General features: G+C 45.8%; 1 protein-coding gene across 1 annotated transcript in view; it reads left to right on the plus strand.

Annotated features, from left to right (window-relative positions):
- The window catches only part of FLNB (filamin B), an 86,594-nt gene extending 70,569 nt beyond the window's left edge, over positions 1–16,025 (plus strand). The window contains exons 34-48 of the mRNA XM_057373421.1: positions 798–938; positions 2,437–2,565; positions 3,027–3,200; positions 3,354–3,512; positions 3,883–4,086; positions 4,674–4,826; positions 5,126–5,248; positions 5,829–6,095; positions 6,326–6,463; positions 6,551–6,666; positions 8,463–8,595; positions 9,616–9,792; positions 12,163–12,381; positions 13,304–13,507; positions 14,217–16,025. Coding sequence (XP_057229404.1) covers positions 798–938; positions 2,437–2,565; positions 3,027–3,200; positions 3,354–3,512; positions 3,883–4,086; positions 4,674–4,826; positions 5,126–5,248; positions 5,829–6,095; positions 6,326–6,463; positions 6,551–6,666; positions 8,463–8,595; positions 9,616–9,792; positions 12,163–12,381; positions 13,304–13,507; positions 14,217–14,404 — 2,525 coding nt within the window. The 3' untranslated portion in view covers positions 14,405–16,025. The remainder of the gene's footprint in view (positions 1–797; positions 939–2,436; positions 2,566–3,026; positions 3,201–3,353; positions 3,513–3,882; positions 4,087–4,673; positions 4,827–5,125; positions 5,249–5,828; positions 6,096–6,325; positions 6,464–6,550; positions 6,667–8,462; positions 8,596–9,615; positions 9,793–12,162; positions 12,382–13,303; positions 13,508–14,216) is intronic.
- Positions 16,026–21,331: the final 5,306 nt, after the last annotated feature.

The following is a 21,331-nucleotide window of genomic DNA, read 5'->3' on the forward strand; positions in this document are numbered from 1 at the left end:
GGGAGGTTTCTATCCTGCCAGCAACTTAGTTGTTTAATTTCACATCGAATGGCACCCGCTGAGGATGAGTAGGAAACGCCCCTTCCATGGTTTGAGTTACATGAGCGGATTCTTGGCGCTGCTGTGGCCCTCAGTGCTAGGCTGTGAGCTACTGCATTGCAGGGCCCGTTGATGCTTTTTCCCTTCTGGGGCAGCCACATACATCCTTGATAAGGTCCATTGTTTCTTTTGTGCAGATGCTGTAAAGCAGTTAATTCTGCAGTCCTGTTGCATGCCTTCTCCAAAGCAGGTGACCCCTCTTCTACAGGTCTGGCAGCTGAGAGCATTGCTCCAGCAGCACCCTGGCTGCACTAAGCTCCTGCATGCAAGACCTTTGTCCCCTCTGCCCCCTAGCTCAGCAGTTCCACCCCAGGCCCTGGCCGGTCGCAGCTTGAAGGAACAGTCAATCTTTCCTTTTCAAAAGTGCAGCAGAAGAGGGAGCATCTTGCTACGAGGTAGATCAGTGCTTTTTTTGGTGCTTGCTGTGGAAAACTCAGCAGCTGCAGCAAACAGCCCTGCCTGTAGAGTTTGTAAGGTCACAGGACTGTTTGCCAGATGTCTACCACTGCCTTGTATTCATGTAGCTTAAGCAGAAAACATGTCTGGTTAGTGTTCCCATTAGTCTCCTATTTGTGCCTGTGGGTAAGGAATTTAACAATTTAAAATGCTTGTTTAAAATGGCTAGACAATTCTCTGTGGGTGGGAGAGGGGAAACAGGCAGCTTCTCCTTCTGTAATTCCCATGGTGGCCTTTTGTAGGTGAAGTACACATGCCCTCTGGAAAGACGGATACACCAGATATTGTGGATAACAAAGATGGCACAGTAACAGTGAAATATGCTCCTACTGAGGTTGGACTGCATGAAATGCACATAAAGTACATGGGAAATCACATCCCAGGTGAGTCTGACAAAGGAGGTGATGCAAATTTGAGTGCAGAGTCCTGCTGATGCGTCTTCTACCGGGTGAGGTTCTGTAACTTAGTCCTGCATGTGTGGAAAGACCTGCCCAGGATATTTTACCATTCAACAGCCCTTTCTCTGCCAGCAGTCCAGAGAGAACTAAAGCAAAGGAATAAATGCTGGCACATATGAGCTTCCATTGTGGTTTAATAGTACCAGCCAGGCTTAAAATGGATTTGGGGTTTTGGAAACTAGCTTTTGTGGCATTTTATTATGAAGAAGAAGCATACAATTTTCTAACTACCAGTTTTTCAGATTGAAATTTGCTGCCATGGTGCTCAGCAAAACTACCGGTTACAGTGTGTGTTTATCCTTAAAACTGCATTGGCAAAAGATCTCCAATCTGTGGGGAGAACTGATTGGCTAAAACACTATACTTACTCTTTCCATCTGATTGCAATAAAATAAAGCACACACATGCACACTATGCTGTAATCTTTCTTCCTGGCTGCTTCTTAACAAATAGAAACCACTGCCTTTCATTCCATTTCTCTTCTTTTGTCCTTGCTTCACCAGCTCCCCAGCGGAAGAGCTGCCTTCGCCTGGAGGCTGTGGCTGCCCTGGGTTCTCAGGGGGGCTGGGCACAGAGGGGCAGACCTGGGGGAGGATGTGTAGATATGAGGCAAAGTATCTTCAGCACTGCCTGGGTTCGGTTGCTACAGAAACGCAGGATAACTTAATTTGAAGGGGAGATAAACGATGTGATGCATGGTGGTGCTTCAGTCCCTTCAGCRCTTTATGGATGTAGCACCTCCATAGGTGCTGACCTGTGTGATTTATTGGTTCACTAAGACCACTACTCTGTGCTGGGATAGAAAGGTGATGTGCCATAATGTTTCTTTCTTGAAGGATGTCATGAATCAAGGTTTTTACTGTCTCAGCTGCAAAATCTAACTTTGGACTGAAGAGCTATCTGTGCCTTTTTTTGAAACCATTATTGGCTGTTGGTGACTGTACTTTTTGTTCCTGTGCACCAGCTTAGCTAATCTGAGGCTGGCAAATACATTTTTGGATACCCTTCAAATTTGCTAGTTCAGGTTCATTGAGTCAGACAATGTGCTGTGCTAGTTCCTAATTCTGAGCTACCAAAATTCAGAATCAGTGCCTGAAATGAAAGCCTGCTTCTGACTCATGTTCTGATTTAATGTGCTAAAAATAAACTTGCTATGAACAAGACCCTTTGTGACATCATTTAAGCTTATCTCTGGTAACTAGAGTAACACTTACTCTTCCATGACTGAATGTGGTACAAACTGTGGAGAAGTGTCTTTTGAGGATAGAAACAGAGGCTTACTTGGTTTTTAGTGCATTACAGTCACAGTGAGGTTTTTCAGATATCATGTAATGAAAAAAGCATTCAGGAACATGGGTATTAGTTCCTGTAGTCCAGAGTGCACATCGTTGAAAATGCTTCTTTTGGTTCTTCTTTCCTTTAGAGAGCCCTCTGCAGTTCTATGTCAATTACCCCAACAGYGGCAGTGTGTCTGCTTATGGACCTGGCCTCATCTATGGGGTTGCCAATAAACCAGCAACTTTCACCATTGTCACAGAAGATGCTGGAGAGGGTAAGTCAGTTCTTTAAACCCATCCTGCCCTCAATGAGGAATTCTTGGTAGTGTAATGCACAACGGCTTTGATTTTCATTCATCTGTCCAACTATGAATCTCTGATGTGATACWAATGACTTGAGCAAATATCAGGCTGTAACTTGCAATAAAAACTGTTTTATTACCCCTTCCTGAGAGCAGATGTACCCTGTAGTACAGGATGCAAATTATTTGTTTAATTAAAAATAAACTGAAAGCTGCTTAAATCTACTGGATGATGATTGGGTATGGAATCACTGCTAGGTAAATRTAACAGACTGAATAGAGCTGTGGCCTTAATATACTGGCCTGAGCTGGTTTTGCTGCTGTCCTTTGAAAACACACATTTAACATACATTTTCAGTACCAAGTACTGGATATTTCTCTTTGGACTTGGTGTTCACAGAGATTTAAGAAGTGCCACTCTCCTTTTTTCCTAGGTGGGCTGGACTTGGCTATTGAAGGACCTTCCAAAGCAGAGATCAGCTGCATTGATAACAAAGATGGGACGTGCACAGTCACTTACCTGCCTACTCTACCTGGGAACTACAGCATCCTGGTCAAGTACAATGACAAACACATTCCAGGCAGTCCATTCACAGCCAAGATCACAGGTATAAAGTTTAAACTCCTGGAAGCACTTCATATTAAAAATTAACTTCTGTTAGCATGGGGAACCTGATTTGTGGCAGGAATTTTAAGTCCTCTGACTTGTTCTGCACTTCACCCTGTAATGTTTTGTGACTTGTTTCTCTTTATGTATTCAGATGATAACAGAAGACGGTCTCATGTTAAGCTTGGTTCTGCTGCTGACTTCATGTTGGACATCAATGAAACTGATCTCAGTCTCCTAACAGCCAGCATTAAAGCTCCATCTGGTCGTGATGAGCCTTGTCTCCTGAAGAGGCTCCCCAATAACCACATTGGTAAGCTCTGAGAGATTACTATGATAACCTTTACTCCAGTTTGCTTTGCTTTGTAAAATGACTGACTTCTATGCTCCTTCCCAGAAGAGTGTTGTCCAAAGAAGTAGTTGATMGTGTTTGCTGCAGTTGCCCAAAGACAGAAAAGTATGAAGACCTCTTGTCTTAGCTTGTATGTGATGTACCAGGTTGTGATTGAAGTGGTTTTTGTCAGCATATATGAATGGCCTTGTGGCCCACTTGAGAGCAACACTTCAACAAGAGTAAAGAGAGTGCTTTTCCAGTATTTCATTTCTTGGTGTGATTAAGGCATTTAAATCAAGTATAACATGAATAAAAACAGAATAAATTTCTCATATTCTCTGCTTTGTAGGCATCTCATTCATTCCACGGGAAGTAGGGGAACATCTGGTTAGCATCAAGAAAAACGGGAGCCATGTACCAAACAGCCCTGTAACAATCATGGTGGTCCAGTCTGAGATCGGGGATGCCAGACGGGCGAGAGTTTTTGGACGTGGTTTGGTCGAAGGACGAACCTTTGAAATGTGTGACTTCATTGTAGATACAAGAGATGCAGGTTAGTTCCCTCACAAAGGGACTGTGAAATGCTGAGTGATGTGTATTGACTCCATGAGAGCACCGCCTCCCTCGGCGTGCGACCACCAGGTCACAAACTGCAAAGCAGCAGCTGCCATTAAACACAGCTATTATTGTCAGTTATTAACCACAGACTGTGCTGTTAACTTAGAACATGCTTTGCAAGGTCCTGGCTCATGTCTTTGCTACAGCCAACAGGGGCTGTCACTGGGACACTGATGACACTTTTTCATTTGTGCTGGCTCTAGTATTGTTTGATACAGCAAGAAGGAAATGAGGAAGATATTTATTTCCCTGCTGATTTAATGTGGAGCCTTGGATATTTTTTTAGCTTAAAAGATAACTTTTCAACATTAATGAATTAAAAGGGATATAGTCAGAGAATTTTAGGAGCTGAATGCATGCTGTGCCTTSAAGATCTGAGTGCACTGAAATGCCATCATGCAACTCCTGTGTGCCCATTACAATACAAACCTACCAACTAGCACCTGCTATGAGTTTGGACTATTTTATGTCARATTTAGAGTAAAGCTATGGAATTCTGAGGCTAACTTAACTGTATCATAGGTTATGGTGGGATCTCACTGGCAGTTGAAGGACCCAGCAAGGTGGAGATCCAAACTGAAGATCTAGAAGATGGGACTTGCAAGGTGTCGTATTTTCCAACTGTACCTGGCGTGTACATTGTGTCCACTAAATTTGCAGATGAACATATTCCAGGTAAGCAGAAGTGTTGGGCAGATTTTTGGTTAGTACAGCAAAAGTCTTACCTGGCTGACCAGTGCACTGGAACTGTGGGTGGGCTGTGTGATCTGGYTTGGACCATAAGTCCCAAAGATTCCACGAAGTCCTCCCTAAGCAGCAAGCATCCAAAACTGTTCTGGTTATRTGTGTGTGTTTGACTTGGACCTGACTTATAAAAGCTCCCCTATGATCCCCTATAAATCAAGGAGGCTTTCATTTCTGCCTTCAGTGCACTGTGTAATGAGCAGATAAATGACTTGTTGTGATACTTACAGGCAGCCCATTTAGTGTGAAGATAAGTGGYGAAGGAAGAGTTAAAGAGAGCATCACACGAACAAGACGGGCTCCCTCTGTTGCAACAGTAGGAAGCATATGTGATCTGAACCTAAAAATCCCAGGTAAGCAGCAACATCCTTATCCCCAAAACCACACCTTGCACTTGTGCAKCATGGGTGTACCTGAAGCAGTGTAAATACAAACTTCAGTGCTGTAAAGGCATCCTCCTAGTAATATAGCTTAGGGAAGAAGCACTGGTAGTATGTCTTTCCAAACAGTTAAAAATAAGCATGACCATGATTAACATATGGACAAATAAATACTGGAGAGGCCTTAATTTAATTTATTCTGTGTACAGCAGTCTGGAGAAGGGGCTGCACAACTCACCCTGGCTCCAGGGTTTTASGATCATCATGTTGAATGTTTGTACTGCTGTCTGTAAACTGTGAATCATGTAGGCCAGGCTTAGCTGGCTGCACTTACCCAGTCACTTCATCTGCYTCTGTAGCACCTGGGAAGCTGCAGCTGGCCAGGTTTGCTGCTCAGAAGCAGACACGTACCTGAGCATACAGACTGGCATCTGTGTGCTTCTTCTGTTATTTGTTCTGGGTAATTACTTGAGTTCATGTCCTGCTTCCAAAAGCAAAATACCAAAAGCCTTTGTCACTTTCTAATGTGCATTTTTTATTCTCTCCTTGCTAGAAATTGATTGTGCTGATATGACAGCCCAGGTAACTAGTCCCTCCGGGAGAACCTTCGATGCCGAAATTGTAGAATGTGACAAAAACACCTACTGTGTCCGCTTTGTGCCGCAAGAAATGGGGGTCCACACTGTGGATGTCAAATACAAAGGGCAGCCGGTGCCAGGCAGCCCCTTCCAGTTCACTGTGGGGCCACTGGGCGAGGGAGGAGCCCATAAAGTGAGAGCTGGAGGCCCAGGGCTGGAGCGTGGAGAGACTGGTGTTCCAGGTGAGTCCTCTGCTCTCACTGCGCTCCAGGCTCTGCTGTGTGCAGGTCTGCAGTGTTTTGGCTAACAGGAGCCTCCTGGAGAAACTGTTGAGCAGTATCTCCCAGGRTGATGGGATGAGCTACCATTCTTCAAGTATGCTCAAATGTGGAACTTTACAGTCTGTTAGGAGGAAGCTGCAACCCAGCAGCAGCAGACTTACTCTTGTGTGTGCTCTCATGTGCTTCAACAGCTGAATTCAGCATATGGACACGGGAAGCTGGAGCTGGAGGACTGTCTATTGCTGTAGAAGGTCCAAGTAAAGCAGAAATCACCTTTGATGACCATAAAGATGGATCTTGTGGTGCATCATATATAGTTCAAGAGCCAGGTATGTACTGAGACCAAATCATGTGGAAACAACGARTGTGACTTTGAAAGAAACTAAGGATCTTTACTGCTTCTCTTCTCTCTGCAGGCAACTATGAGGTGTCCATAAAGTTCAATGATGAGCACATTCCTGAAAGCCCCTACCTGGTTCCTGTCATCGCCCCCTCCGATGATGCTCGCAGGCTCACTGTCACTAGTCTTCAGGTGAGACATAAGGAAACATCTCTACAACTTACCACAGAGACTGATTTCGTCCTTGTTCTCCAAAACYAAAATGGCTGTCCTTTTTTCTTAGTAATAGCTTTACCTTGCTTGGTACTTRTTTTCAAGCTCAGCTGACAGCCAAGAGAGATTTTTGGCAGCTGGCCCCTGGGTAACTCTGACTAGCCAGAAGGCTGAACTGAGTGTGTTACAAGTGATAACACTCGGAATTAGGAATAAGAGGCTCCAGAAATAGCATTGGAGGAACTAAGACATGTTTCCCATGGCATTAGCTAGGGGAAGGCCAAGGAGAACTAAAATTCAGACTTGAACCACCAGTGATCATGCTGATACCAAGTTCCTTGGTTGAYATGTGGATAAAGAGCTGTGTTTTCATGGGTGAGGCAGCACAGAGCTGCAGGGCTGGGACATTGCTGCAGCCTGGCTGGGCAGACAGAGATGGCCCCACCATTAGGTCAGGGTGCAGATTTGCTCTGGCTGATGTCACAAAACCACAGAGTCACAGCTCAGATGATTCATGAACAGTAGTGAATCTCAGAGTGAGTCACAGCTTTGTAGCTGGTCTGGGCTCATATGTTAACCTCAACATGTAATTTGTGTGTGTGTGTGGTTACAGGCATTAAAATACRAGTAACATTAAAGGCCTGACTGAAATCTCCAAAGCCAGAAGCTTGGATGTGAAACTGAGAATCTGTGTCTAAATATACTGTACCTCAGTGCTCCTTGAACGGTGATTAGTACTTCAGTTGAGGCTTTTTTTTGGCTATGTCCCAGCTGTGATCCCCAGCAGTTTGCCTGGGCTGCAGGAATTCTCCACCTCGGCTGTGTAAATGAACCATGACAGCCTGATCTGATAGTATCTCTTGAACCAGGAGTTACAAGGGCGTTAATTAGTCGCTGTGGTATTGATGTTTGCCTTGTGTTTCATTTAAAGACTCTTTGACAGGAATACTCTCTTCAATTAAATCCTGGAGAGGCAGATAAAGCTGAGTATTTGGTAACGGAGTGCATTGTGCAGCATCAGCCTCCACTAAACCCACATCAGGGACTTGTTTATACATTGTACCTCAGTTCTACTCAGTTGCATTTATTTCYCTCTTCAGGATTTAGTTGAAAACAAAATCAGGTAAAGTATGTTAAACATGAGCTATTACTGCTGGATAGCTGCATGGTCTGTGCTGGTCGAGGACCACTGTGGCTCAGATGGGGAGCTGCCTCRCCTTCCACCGATGGCCTGACAGCACCACAACATCTGGTTTCRTGTTTTAAATTACTTTCTCATGTTTAAGACGTCTTGTGGTGGCGATCTAAATGCAGCCTCTTGTGGCAAATATAAACATGCATATTACTCTTTCAGACAACTGGATTATCAGAGGCTTTTCCCTGAATGAATCTGGAATGAATGATTGGGCTGAAAATGGAGCTACATCTTAAGCATCCTTTAAATCAATTGCCTGAATACCAAGGGCTGACCTCAGTGATAATGGGTGACTAGTATTGTAAACCTGCCTCTCTTTGATGTGGCACAATCGTCTGGCTTCCAAAAACAGTCTGTTACCATGGGAAAAGTCAGCCTAGCCAACATGGGTGACTCCTGAATCAGCCACCCCCTAAAGAGGGAGAGAGTTTCTGATTTGAGAGTTAATGCAAGTCACAACTTTATGCTTTTTGTTAAAATCTAAAAAGCCCTCATGCTGAAGTGGTTATTTCCCTGCCACAAATCTCATGCTGTCTGAAATGAAAGTTTAAATTTGATAATCTGACTGTTGCATTCTCAGGAGTCTGGATTAAAAGTTAATCAGCCAGCATCCTTTGCTATAAGGCTGAAYGGGGCAAAGGGCAAGATCGATGCTAAAGTCCACAGCCCCTCCGGAGCTGTCGAAGAGTGCCATGTGTCTGAGCTGGAGCCAGGTGAGCACGGCTTGATGGTGATCAAAACAACTGCATGACCTCCAAAGCACTTGCTGCCCGTAGGGAATTCAGTTCCTTTGGCTTGTGAATAGTGTGTCCCAGGGATGAGCACATTGYTTGGAAAATGGCTTTTGGTGTCAAGAGCTGTTAAATCAGGGTTTTGTCTGTGCTTTTCCACAAACGGATAGAGCCCCAACTTGTGTAAGAAGAAGATATTTGTGTCTTGGCTTGCCAGTGAAGGTATAGTGACATTAATAATAAATGAAATAYGATGTGGTTGTTGAATTTAACCAGGAAAGAAGTTTATTTTTCAAAGCTGTGCTTCCATCTTTGACTAATAGTTTATTTTTAACTCACACTCACTCCTTCACGTGAAATGTCAAGGAAGCTGTCTATAAGCAAACACTACAGAAAGCTCAACACCTGTTTCAGCAATGAGCTTTTCTTTTTCACTAGAAGCCTGTATGAGTTATGGTCTGTGCTATGAACAGACAGCAGCTGTCCAGCTGGGGGAGATCAGTCCCTCCTCTGAGTTAACACGCAATCAAAAATGTGAAATATCAGCAAATTGCTAAATGACTTCATTAAATAAAGGTGTGGTGTCAGAGCAGCTTGCTCAGCTTGCTGCTAAGATTTGGCCTGCTCTGACCAGCTGCTTTTCTTCTCTGCACTGCTCCCTCAGCTGTCAACAGATTGGGCTGTGATTCAGTTCTCATGTTTAGTGCACGAGAACTAAACAAATAACCCTAAAACTCACRCTGCAGGCTAGATGACAGCTGAGATCAAGTCCTAGTGAACAAGGTGAAAATGCAACCTGTAAAACATTCTGTGATRAAAACAACATTTTCCTGCTTAAATGGAAGCTTAGCAGCTCATGTAGCTGAGTTCACCTAGGCTGGGACCAAAAAAAAAGCCTTTCAGAAGCTTGCGTTGCTAACCAGCTCTGCGTTGGGTTTAATTGGTGGTTTATGGTTGGATTGTTGCTCCTGGTTTGTCAGAAGGGCCTCTTCTCTCTTGCAGATAAATACGCCGTTCGGTTCATCCCCCACGAGAACGGCATCCACTCCATCGATGTGAAGTTCAACGGGAGCCACGTGGTGGGCAGCCCTTTCAAAGTGCGCGTGGGTGAGCCCGGCCAGGCGGGCAACCCCGCCCTCGTCACAGCCTACGGCTCCGGCCTGGAGAGCGGCACCACGGGTAACCCTTCTCTGCAGAGCTGCTTCCCYTGGCCTTGGAGACACACAGAGCCTCTTTCGAGGCATACTTTTACATGACTTTACCTGCTAAGGCAGCTGAACTAACCCACATCCTCTGCTGACCTGAGCACAGGCTCATTTTGCTCTCTAGCATGCTCCTCATATCTTATAACCATCACTCACAATCTGCAGCCTATACTGAGCCCTTAACAAACTAAAAACTTCTGTAAATCAGCAACTGCAGCACGCGTTCACTGAACTGCTCGTTAGCAGCTGGGCCACAGCTCTGCTGCYTAACTTAGCTCCATGTCGGTGGTCCCTCGAGCTCCAGTGATGCTCTGGCTCCCTTCCACACGTGAACAGGCTCTGAGTTGGCTGTCTAAATGAAGGAATCTTGTTTAAATTGTGTCATTTTAGTGAGTATGAGGATGTACCTTGTTACCTTCCCTTCAGTTCTTGCACCTCCAAGAAAGCTCAAATGAAATGCAGTAGGATGGGTAAAGCCTAGGGAGAAGGTGGTTTGTTTTGTTGGTAGTGTGCTATGCATGCTCCAGATGCAGCGTGAACAGTCTCTTCTTGGAAATCTGACACCTCCTTGTCTGCTGTGACTGCCTCATCTGATAGTTCTCAGCTCAAGAATGTAGGGTTARGGTTTGTTTTTTCATTTCTATGATTTGTGGCCTTAGTAAGAAAGTATGAAAACATTCCAGGATATGCACTTTGATTTATTTAATTGTGTGCTATTTCAGGCCACACACACAGGTAAATAGCAGGGTAAAACTGATTATTTTTCTTTCCTTTTGTTGTGTGAGGGAATAGTTACTTCATCTTATCCTATCCACTGCTGTCTCCTGTGGATTCCATTTCATACCTTTTTTCTCACTGTGAAAAAAAAATACTGCAGTTACTCAGTCAAAGCTTCTGCTGTTCTGAGGAATCCAAGCAGTTGGTTTTGGAAACATGCAGATACACTCTATAAAATAAAGATATAGCTTGTGCTGCTTTAATAGGTGGAAACAAAAGCAYTCATTAATACCAGCCAGTGATGCATCAGGGACAGGGGAATATTTCTTCATCTATAAAGGTGCTTGGGGTTGTTTTTAATCTAAATAGACTGTTGAATTTCAGCAAAGCTACTCTGTGCCCTGTTGTTGAATYCTGACCACTGCCAAAAGTGCGGTACCCTGGGAGCTGCTGAGCAGCGTTGCTGAACAATGGCCCAGTGTAGGGGTTTCAATAGCCAGTGGCTGAGCACCTGAAACRTCCCCCCGGGAGGGCTGAGCGTCTGCAGCCTCCAACAATGCGAGCCTTCATTTGGGGCACAGGAAAAGCAGTGCCTCTGGAGCAAGAACTCTTAGCGAGAAGCTGTGGAGCTTGCTGGCTTTGAGAATTAACTTGTCTGCAGTTGAGCAGGGCTGATGCCTGATCTCCCRGGCAGGCAGTGTCAGGGGGATGGGCTGCTGGAGCACTGGAAGATGGCACAATGCKCTGTGGGAGCTGGGCTCTTCCAGCATTGCAACACAGCAGCCTCTTTTGTGGGGAGGCTAGAAACTCCTCCCGAGTTTATTCCCACGTCTGCATGCTTCCATTGCAAGAGCAGTAAACTTTCCCATGGCCGTTCTGGTTTTCAGTGAGCCTGAGCACTTTATTCCTCCTCAACAGTGTCTCATGCAACAGCCCAAAGATCATAAATATTTGAGGCCAGAGTCTGACAGTAAATTATTTGGGGACTGAAAGCCTTACTTAATTTTTTCTTGTGTTGCTGGCATTGTGTCATTGGCTTAGTATTAGCAGCAATAATTCAGCTGTGTTAACCAGATGCTGTAATTAAACAAGCTTTTGTTTCCACAAACTGCTTGGAGTGCTGTTGCCAAGCAGTTCAAACACCCATCTCCTCCAGGCCGTCTCCTGTCCCTTGTCTCTCCTGCTTTCTTGTGGTCTCTTCACTCCTGATTTACAGTCCAGGCAGCGAGACAGCTCCCAGCTCTCCCAAACCTAGCCAAGCTGGAGCTGTGTGGGTGTGGGCTCTGATGCCCAGCAAARTAGCTCTTGTTTTCTCTCTAAGCCAGTTTTTTGATTCCAAATTATTTCCATTTCTGTCCTGAAAGGCTCTCATGACCCCTTCTCCCACATGGTCACATAACCTAACTGGAGGAGGGAGCAGGATGGAGCCAGRGAGGCTGCCAAGGGTGCAGAGCTCCGTTTGGGGCTGGCCTGTGTGAGGCTGCTGGGGTGGATGTGATGTCCCTCCCTGCCCACAGCCCTGGGCAGCCTGTTCTTGCACTGAATTACCCCKTATTTAATGCCTGAGGCTGCATGTGTGACGTCGGGTGTGAGGAAGAGTGTGTCTCACTGTGCTACRTCTTTCTAGGACTGCARTCGGAGTTTTTCATTAACACGACCAAGGCTGGTCCAGGTACCCTCTCTGTTACAATTGAAGGGCCATCAAAGGTGAAAATGGACTGCCAGGAAACTSCAGAAGGTTACAAAGTCATGTACACACCCATGGCTCCAGGAAACTATTTAATTGGAGTTAAATATGGTGGACCTAACCACATAGTGGGCAGCCCCTTCAAGGCAAAGGTTACAGGTAAAAAGCTAATTAGTATTTACTCTGTGCCTCAAGCAGTTCATGTCATTCAGCAAAAATGTCCCTCCAAGACAAAGTGATGTTCTAGTTTAGATGCCCAAAAACRTGAGAAGCAAAATATTTCTCCCCATTACCTCCAAATCCTCGATGAGGGATCTCAGGAGCAGCTACAAAAACAGTAGTCATGGAACTTGTCAGCTCGACTCAGTGATGGGCCATTAAACAGCTCTTTGGGRTGATATTAAGTCCTGATCTAGAGCTAGGGTGTTGCATTGGTAGCAGGGAAATGTGACTTACCCATTTCCTCCCACCCCCAAAGCCTAAAACCTGCTCACCTGTTGCCTCTCTTGGTCTCATTTTGGTGCAGGTATCACCTAGCCAAAGGTTACTCATGTCTGGGAGGCTTCTAGATGAAGTGAGGAAGGCTGATTTAGGAAGCTTGTTCTCTCTCCAGCACTGTGTTTAAGCACAGCTGGAGCTCATCTCTACTAGTGCCCGAGCTAGTGAACCCTCTCGTGGTGCCCGTGGCATGGTGATGTTCTTGGGAGAGGGTGGCAGGGACTGCGCACCCCGGGCTGGGACACGCTCTGCTTTCAAAACGGTTTATTGCAAAATTGCACCTGCTTTTCTGCCAACTCATTTTTGGCATTTGGTGATTGGAGCACAATTAACTCTTCTTAAGCAGCCAGCTTTGCTTAATGAATCCTGAAGTTCCTGTGGTCCTTTAGCCACTTGAGGGCTCTGGGATGGGATTGTTGCCAGTGGTGCTGGAAGATGTCAGCTTAAAAACCCAAGTAGGAAATTGCTCCTCTCCAAAAATGCATTTTGGATGCAGAATGCATGCTAGTCATTAGGAGGGTTTCAAAACCTCCTTGTGAATKCCTTTCAGATGGGGCAAATCTGAAACCTTCTCTGTTTCCAGGGCAGCGACTGGTTAGTCTGGGCAGTGCCAACGAAACCTCTTCCATCCTGGTGGAGTCGGTGACAAGGTCATCGACTGARACTTGCTATAGCGCCATTCCCAAATCCACCTCGGATGCCAGCAAAGTGGTTTCCCGGGGAGCAGGACTCTCAAAGGCTTTTGTGGGTCAGAAAAGCTCCTTCTCTGTGGACTGCAGCAAAGCTGGTATGTATACAGGAACCAGATGGATGTTCACGGTGGGTGTTTTACCAGGGCATTTTTTTCCCTAGACCAACTTGCAGAGTTAAAATTCAGAGCTTGAAGTAGTGATCTGGTACTAAAGAAAAGCTAAATACTATACTGTGCTCACCAAGTCAGTCCTAATRCAGAGGCTGTAAAGATACCAGTTCCTCTCCAAATGGCTTCATCTGAGCCAGGTGCTCCTGAAGGAACCACAGGGTTAAGGCATGAGAACAARCAGGATGCCAAACTTGTGGTGCATTGTAGCATGTAATGTATGGTGTTCTTGTAACCTTTTGATGCTCATCATCATCATCAATATCTGGGAGCTCTGTGGTGGTGAATTAGAGGCCAGTTGTGTCCACTGGTCCCTGCTATTAACTTCTGATGAAGTACTTGTAAAGCAGTGCTAGCTTGTTTTCACCAGCAGCATTGATTGTGTCCTGTGCTCCACTTAGAGAGTGGTAACCTGTTAGATCTGGAAAAAAAGCACAGATAAAACCTCGCCTCTATGAGGTTAAAAGCTTTGTAGCACAAAATTCCTTCTTATACCAAATTAATTTCAGGTATGGCTCCGGTACCACTCTGTGAATTAAATAACAAAATCCATGTGTTACAGAGCCAATGTATTATGGTACAAGAGCACTGGCTTGTTTAAGCTCAGGAATATTAACAGTTGTGTGTCTTGCTGTAGGTTCCAACATGCTGTTAGTTGGCGTCCACGGACCTACAATACCCTGCGAAGAGGTGTCCATCAAGCATTTGGGCAGCCAYCAGTACAATGTCACCTACGTGGTCAAGGAAAGGGGTGACTATGTCCTGGCAGTGAAGTGGGGTGACCAGCACATTCCCGGGAGTCCCTTCCATGTCACCGTTCCATAAASCCGCCGAGCGTCAGGCCATCTCTGCCTTTGCAGTTCAGATGTAGAGTTGTTCTGGGTGCAGTCCTGTTGCAAAATGCAGTTTCTAGATACACACAGCTCACATTTCAATAGTCAGACATAAACTCTGCAACTGTTTTTACAAGCATTTCACTTCTATCCTACTTACCAACCTAATGTCAATCTATTTAATATCTCCTCAAATTGTACCTTTGTAGTACTGTCTGGGTCACTGTTAATGTTTGGAGAATCATGTGGATGACTAGACACTAATTTCCCTTGCGGATGTTAAAGACTCTAGATGTTAATTGAAAACTGGAATTTGTCTTTGTAATTGGGTATCTTAACTACTGATTTTATTTGACTGGAGACTTTACATTTTAGTTATGGAATATGACTTGGGCTGTCCCCAGTTCAAATTCTTTTCTGTAAAGAAATGAGGTAAAACTGGTACTATAATAGGTGCCTTTGTATACTTGATCAATTTTAACGCTTAACATTATAAAAAGTTACTCTGAGTAGCTTTACCACTCAAATTTAAAATGTTTCTGAAAATGCTTTGCTAATGGTTTACATTTAGAAAAAAATTATCTTTTATAGCAAACCAAAAGCAGACTGAAAATGACTTCCTGGAAGCTTTCAGCCTTTCTATGTTAACGCTTTGTAACTCTATAGACAGGTAGCTTTTTGGCCATGATGCTAGCAATGTGGTTTTTAATGAGCTTGGGATGCTGGTGATGTTTCTGTAACTTTACAGGTAACCACCCCCCACACCTCTTTTTGATTTAAGAGCAAGCCCTGTGTTGGCTGGGTTAAGTAAAGCCCCTGAACCTGCTGAGCCAGGTATGGCTGTCACCTGTGTGACCCAGAGTTRCTGCAGTCCAGAGCACCACGGTGTGTTGGGAAGATGACCAGTGGTTCCCCTGGAGGCTGTGGGCCAGGCCAGTGGCTGAGAGGGGGCAAAKAAGCCATCCTGGGCATGGGACCCACATCTGGATGGGAGGGTGGGTCTGTGGMGTTACCAGTAATAGCAATACCAATAATAGCAATACCAGTAATAGCAATATCAATGAACAAACCCCTCTTTGGTGCAAGGTGTTTTATTGTATCTTAGTCCAAGGACATGCCTGAAGCACACTCATCTCTCCTGCAATCCCCTTTGTGCTGCAACAGGCGTTGCTGCTGAGGGTTCAGGAGTGGAAACTTCCTTGTAACTTGTCTGTTTGTCCCGGATTACTCCATAGTACTTCCCAAGTGCATATCTGAATTACTGTCAGTGGCTTGGGCTTTAGTAAACTCTTCTGATGAGCTCAAACTYGACAATTTGGAGAAGGTAGGATTTGCTGAAAACCTGTTGAAATGTCACTGTCCCTCGGGAGGATTCATGCTTACGGTTCTGTAGTTATGTGTGGGTGCACTACTCTCCAGCACAGTAATTGGGAAAATAAAGGAAGGTTGGGTTTTTTTTTTACTGTGCTTTTTTTGTGCCTTAATGTGAAATGCTCACTACATTGTAAACTAGAAAGTAAAACAAAATAAACTGGAATAAAATGCAGGATTGTAAAATTGTATCTTATAACTTATTAAATAGAAATGTTTGCTTCATTAAAATGTGCATGTTAAATACAACGTCGGATTSTTTTCATATGTAGTCAGTACAGTTTAGATTGAAATTATATCACACAGCAGGCAGACCAAAGACCCTGTGGGCTTTGAGGTAGCCATGAAAATTTGGGCAGAACTTCAGCACCATTAATTTTTTTCCTCTGAAGCTTTTTTTTAGCTTAAAACAAAACGGCAGAAGTTTAGGGCATGGCATAAACATACGAGGTGTAGTGGGCACAATGTGGGTGGCCATTACACAGGGTGCTGGTTTGCCCCTGCACAGACCAGGCACGAGGGCAGCGCTGTGCCCCTGGAGCTGCCAGCTGGGCTGTGATCCCGGGCTGCTCCCAGTGCTCCCCGGGATCCCTGCRCTTGTTTGCAGAAGGTGTCTCCCTGCACCTGGGGCCAGCACCTCCAGGMACAGCCATGGAAACCAGCAGATGTTTTCCCAAACACTCCCTTGCTGAAAGCCCCGGTGAAACCTGAGATGSAGTGGCTGCCAAGGACTTTCCTGCCCCAGGTTTATCAGATTATTTCCTTTTTATGGTTAACTGTGTTTCATTAGCCTTGTGCTACRTCAGTGTGAGCCTTCTATTGAATGTTTTTAAACAAAAAAAACCTGGATACAGCTGTTGGGGTGAGTAAACCTCAAGAGTGTCTCACCTCTGTAACTCCTGTGTCCCAGTCACCCTGATCGTGTCTGGCCTTTTTTTGGCTTGTTGCCCCGGTCTTGGTTTAACGACACCTGAGATCTGCAGGAGCTGTCTGTGAAGTTGAGGGACCCCGGTTGTTACTGTGGCTGGGGTTACTTCCAGTAAAAGTTGAGCTCTGATTCAAGTGACCAACTCCGCCTGGCTCCAGCACTGAGAGCTGTGGAGTGGCCACAAAAATTACTTTGCTAAGGACAGCAAGCAGCCAGTGGTGGTGATGAGAAGAGCTTCTTGGCAGGGTTGATTTTGAACAACAACATTCAGCTGACTCCAGCAGCTCTGGCAGCTGAGGACTGACTTTGTGTTGGGCCCAGAGCGGTGCTTGGGGGAACATCCTGCTCTGCTTTTGGCACCTTGACAGAAGTTTCTGAGTGCAGTGACTGCCTTAGGCAGCTGTGGGGCTGGGGTGTTGTGTACTGGTTACTGGTGTCCCAGTGCCTCCTGCTGGGTAGCCTTGCAATGGTACAAGATGCTCTTCCTCACGAYAGAAAGAGGACTGGCATCAGTTTTTTCCCTTTAGCAATGTAGAARTGCTTTTCTACCAATATGGTTGAACTCAAGTTCTGTTTCTTTGTTTATAGTCTCTCTCCTTGGTGGTGGTTTGCAGTAGGATTTGACCCATTAGTACCTGTGAGTGCCASTGGGAACTCCTCCATCCTTCCTCAACTGGCCCGAGCTGTCAGTGATCACTGCAGTGGATGTGTCAGTGCCCTGGCAGCCGGCTGAGCCCTCCCTGCTGCTGCCCGGGSACCCAGGGCACTGCCACCTGCGAGCACTTGCTGGGACCCACGGCACTTCTGGGAGGTTCGCTGGACATTTTGGGGGGTGGTGGAAGGTGAATCCCTTCAGCACAGCAGTTACCATGGATGGTGACTCCAGAGCATTCCATCCCCCTGCCTGTTTTGGTGGGATGCATYTGGACATCTCAATGGGCAAGGAGAAGGGGTCTTTGGGGATGATATCCTGGAGCCCCTCACAACCTGCACACTCAACCTGTCCCTCAGTCCCCATGGCTCAAGTCTGCCCTGGAGCCATCCCTGACCCTGGGCTGTGCTTRTTCCTGCCATACCTTGGGGTCTCACCTGCACCGGTTTCCCACTGGCCTTCTTTGGTTTGGGAAGCTGTTGGAGTTCCCTCTCCAGACCCCTCTGGCCTTGCCTCTGTGTTTCTGATGGCCATCTCTGCAGCCAGCATGGCAAATACCTCATGTATTGGGGCGTTGCTCCAAAAGAGAATTGCATTTCATCTTGTGCAGCTCTGAGTACCTATACTAAATATATGCACTTAAATTATTTCAACAACTTAAACTGTTTTAAATATTTAATACTATTTAAATTATTCAAAATGTACTAGTGTTAATTAAGCRAATTACTTAATCTTTCAATAATTTCGAATTAATCCGTGAAATATATATATGTAAGGGTAATCCAGTATATTTACTTTTTTAGCCAATATTGCTGTAGTGGACAGTCTCCAGACCTGGGCCTGTGCAAAGCACTTTGTGTTTTCCCCCCTCAAAAGCCCTGAGTTGCTCTGGTATCTGTCGAGCACATTGTGGGAGCTGGCACTGTTGCTTAGCAGGGCTCTGGGTTTGGTCAGATTATGCAAACCCTGTAATTACTTTTTCCTCTAATTGTCTGTTGAAAGTGAGATTGTGAAATTTCTTATCCAGAAACTAATTTTTTCTCTACTAACTTTTAACTTCTGCATTTATTTATTTTAAACTTACTTGATTTTTTTTCCCAATTAATTTACCTCACATTGAAATGTACTCTCAGTGCAGACAACGCACCTTTTTCACCTGAAAAAAAAGGGAGCAAACTATGTATAAATCACATTTAAAAGCCTATCCAAGGTGGTTACATATAAACAGACATCACTTGACAGAAACTGGGATGGAGTTGCATAAAACTTAATTCAGGGAATGGCACAATGCTTTTTTACACGGTGTTACTTATTTGTTTGAGGAAAGACTCTTTCCAAACCATTTGTTATTATGACAGCTGGCTGTGCCATGCTCTCCCATGAGCCAAATTAAACTGGTTGCCCAGTTTGTCCTTTGCCAGGTCAGAGAGAGCTCTGGCACCCATGGGGTCTTGAAAAGCTGCTGGCAGCATCTCCAGGTGTTTGTCAGTGCTTTTTGCCAGCTGGCTCGGAGGATCTCCTTTTTCTTGTATTTTTTCCACATTTATGGCATCTCCTGTCTACATGCAGAGCAGCAGAAAGGAGTGTTTGGAACTTTGCTGCAGAACATGCACCAGGGCACCCAGCCATGCTGGGACAAACCCACCTGGTACCTGAACCTTTCAGCACCAAGCTCCTGTAAACATTTTTTATTTTTAAAAGTAATTTTTCTCAGTATTGCAATAACTTAGAGATATTCCCATCCCCATCCCAGGTGCCACGTTTTCACAGCTCCATCTGAGCTGGAAAAGTAGCAGGGAGGGCTGCAGCAATTTTTTCCTCCAGAGCCTCCAGTAATGGTTAATATTCTCAGGTCCCTTTCACTGAAGGTTATCAAAACAGCCCTGCTGCCAGGCCCCCCCTCAGCTCTGCTGAGCTATTTCCCCAGGGCCTCCTGGGAAAAGGCTTTTAAATGGCTTTTCAGAATTTCTCAGACTTTCAGAGTTAATTTTCGTAGTTGTGAATTTATACTGCATGCTTAGAAAAAATATTGTCACTAAATCAGGTTGGATTTATAGCTCCTGTCGCTGTTAATTTGACTGAGATTTAAAGCACATTCTCTAAATGACATGAATGAAAGGCTAGTATATATGATTTTTTAAAAAAATTAATAGGAAAATATGATTTAGTAGGACCTAGAGGTATGTTTGACAGCTCTTTCCTGTGCTGAGCTGCCTTTCTGCAGGACCTTGGTACTGCAAATATTTACATCCCTGCTGAGCTGGAAGCCTGAATCCTTTGGGCCCCATGGAGGAGCTGCCCTTGCTGGGGGGATATTTCCCTCTGACAGTGATGTCCAGCTAGGGTGTTTTATTTGGGAGGTGGGATTTTGCATCTGGCTTCCCCARAAATGCCTGGGGTCAGGCTGTCCTCCCAGCAGAGAGGCACAAAAAGCCTTCATGTCTCAATGCCAGCATTTGCAGAGCTTTTCAGGGAAGGTTTCTAGTTACTTTGCCAATATGGAAATTAATTCCTATAAATCTGTCTTCTCTCTACCAGAAAATTGCCCCTGCAAACACTGACAGCTGAGACTCTATATTTAAAATGACACACAAAGTATTTAACCTTGCTTTTCACACCGGCTGGAAAAGCAGCCTGCAGAGAAAGGGCGCTTGTGGTTTTATACCAGGTGAAAGTGCAGAGGTTGTGACCCTGAACCCTCAGGATGATGGAGAGGAACGTGGGCTCAACCCAGCTCAGGGAGGTTTATGTTCAATATTAGAAAAAGGTTTTTCACCCRGAGGGTGGGTGAGCACTGGAAAAGGCTCACAGGGAAGKGGTCRTGGCCCCAAGCCTGCCAGAGCTGACAAACYCTTTGGACAATGCTCTCAGGTACATGATGTGATTTTTGGGATTGTTGTGTGCAGGGTYAGCAGTTGGACTCACTGATCTTTTCGGGTCCCTTTCAGCTCAGGATGTTTTGTGATTCTGTGGTTGCAGGAAGAGCCTCTGATCCAAACTGCAGTTTCTCCTGGCACTGGGGAAGGGGTYGGTGGTGTCTGTGACAGAGGGGATGGTGGCACTGGTGCCAGAGCAGCCTCGCTTCTTCCCCCAAACCAGGTCCAATCCAGGCACAAAGCACCAGAGAGCAAAGCACAGTCACCAGAAGAATCTCAAGGGTTGGACAGGCAGGAAAGGCTGCGGTCACTGCTGACAGAGCCAGCTGCCCTGGTGCTCCTGGTGCAGGGACACCAAGGGGTGCCAGGGGCAGGAGTGCCCCATAACGTGGTCCTGGAGCTGCTGCCACCTTGGGAGGGTCTGCACAGTGTGTTCCCAGTTAAACTGCTGTGGGCAATGACCAGCCTGGCCTGGAGCCAGCAGTGCTCCCTTTTCACTGCAAAGCTCATTCAGACACGGTGGGTCCGGGATTCCTGGGGTCAGCCATGGGCTCCCTGCAGTGAACGACGGATCTGAAGGGGATGCGGATCTGAACTCCCGGCTGAGGCTGAAATCCCGTTTCCTTGCCGCGGCTGAGTTTGCTGAGCGGTCTGTCTGTGAATTGAATCCCACAAGAATCCCCCAGACAGCCGGGAGTGACAGTGATGCCACCAGAGGGGGCCCGAACAATGGTCCGTGTGTGCCGGGCTCTGCTGGCGGGGGCAGGAGCCCCGCGGGACGGGAAAAGCCGATATTGCGGCCGGGGGGCTGAGGGGGCTTGCAAGTGCTCTATATGACCCGCAGATGGAAGGCGGAAGAGTGATTTTTAAAATCGATTTTCTTTTGGCTATAGAGGCAGGAGAAAGATAACTGTTGCCCTCGCTCCTGCTCTGCATCTCCCAGACTTGSCTGGCAGAGAAAAGCCCCGCAGGGACCACTGAGCTCCGGGCTACAGAGRGGCTGAAGGAAACTCCCCTCGGGTGCCACACGAGCCCAGGAAGCCCCTGCTCCTCTCATGGTCCTGTTCCGTGGCAGATGCGGTCAGTGAGTGA

Source organism: Malurus melanocephalus, unplaced genomic scaffold (assembly GCF_030028575.1).
Source record: "Malurus melanocephalus ecotype Western Australia unplaced genomic scaffold, MMel_1.1 scaffold_196, whole genome shotgun sequence".
NCBI lineage: Eukaryota > Metazoa > Chordata > Aves > Passeriformes > Maluridae > Malurus > Malurus melanocephalus.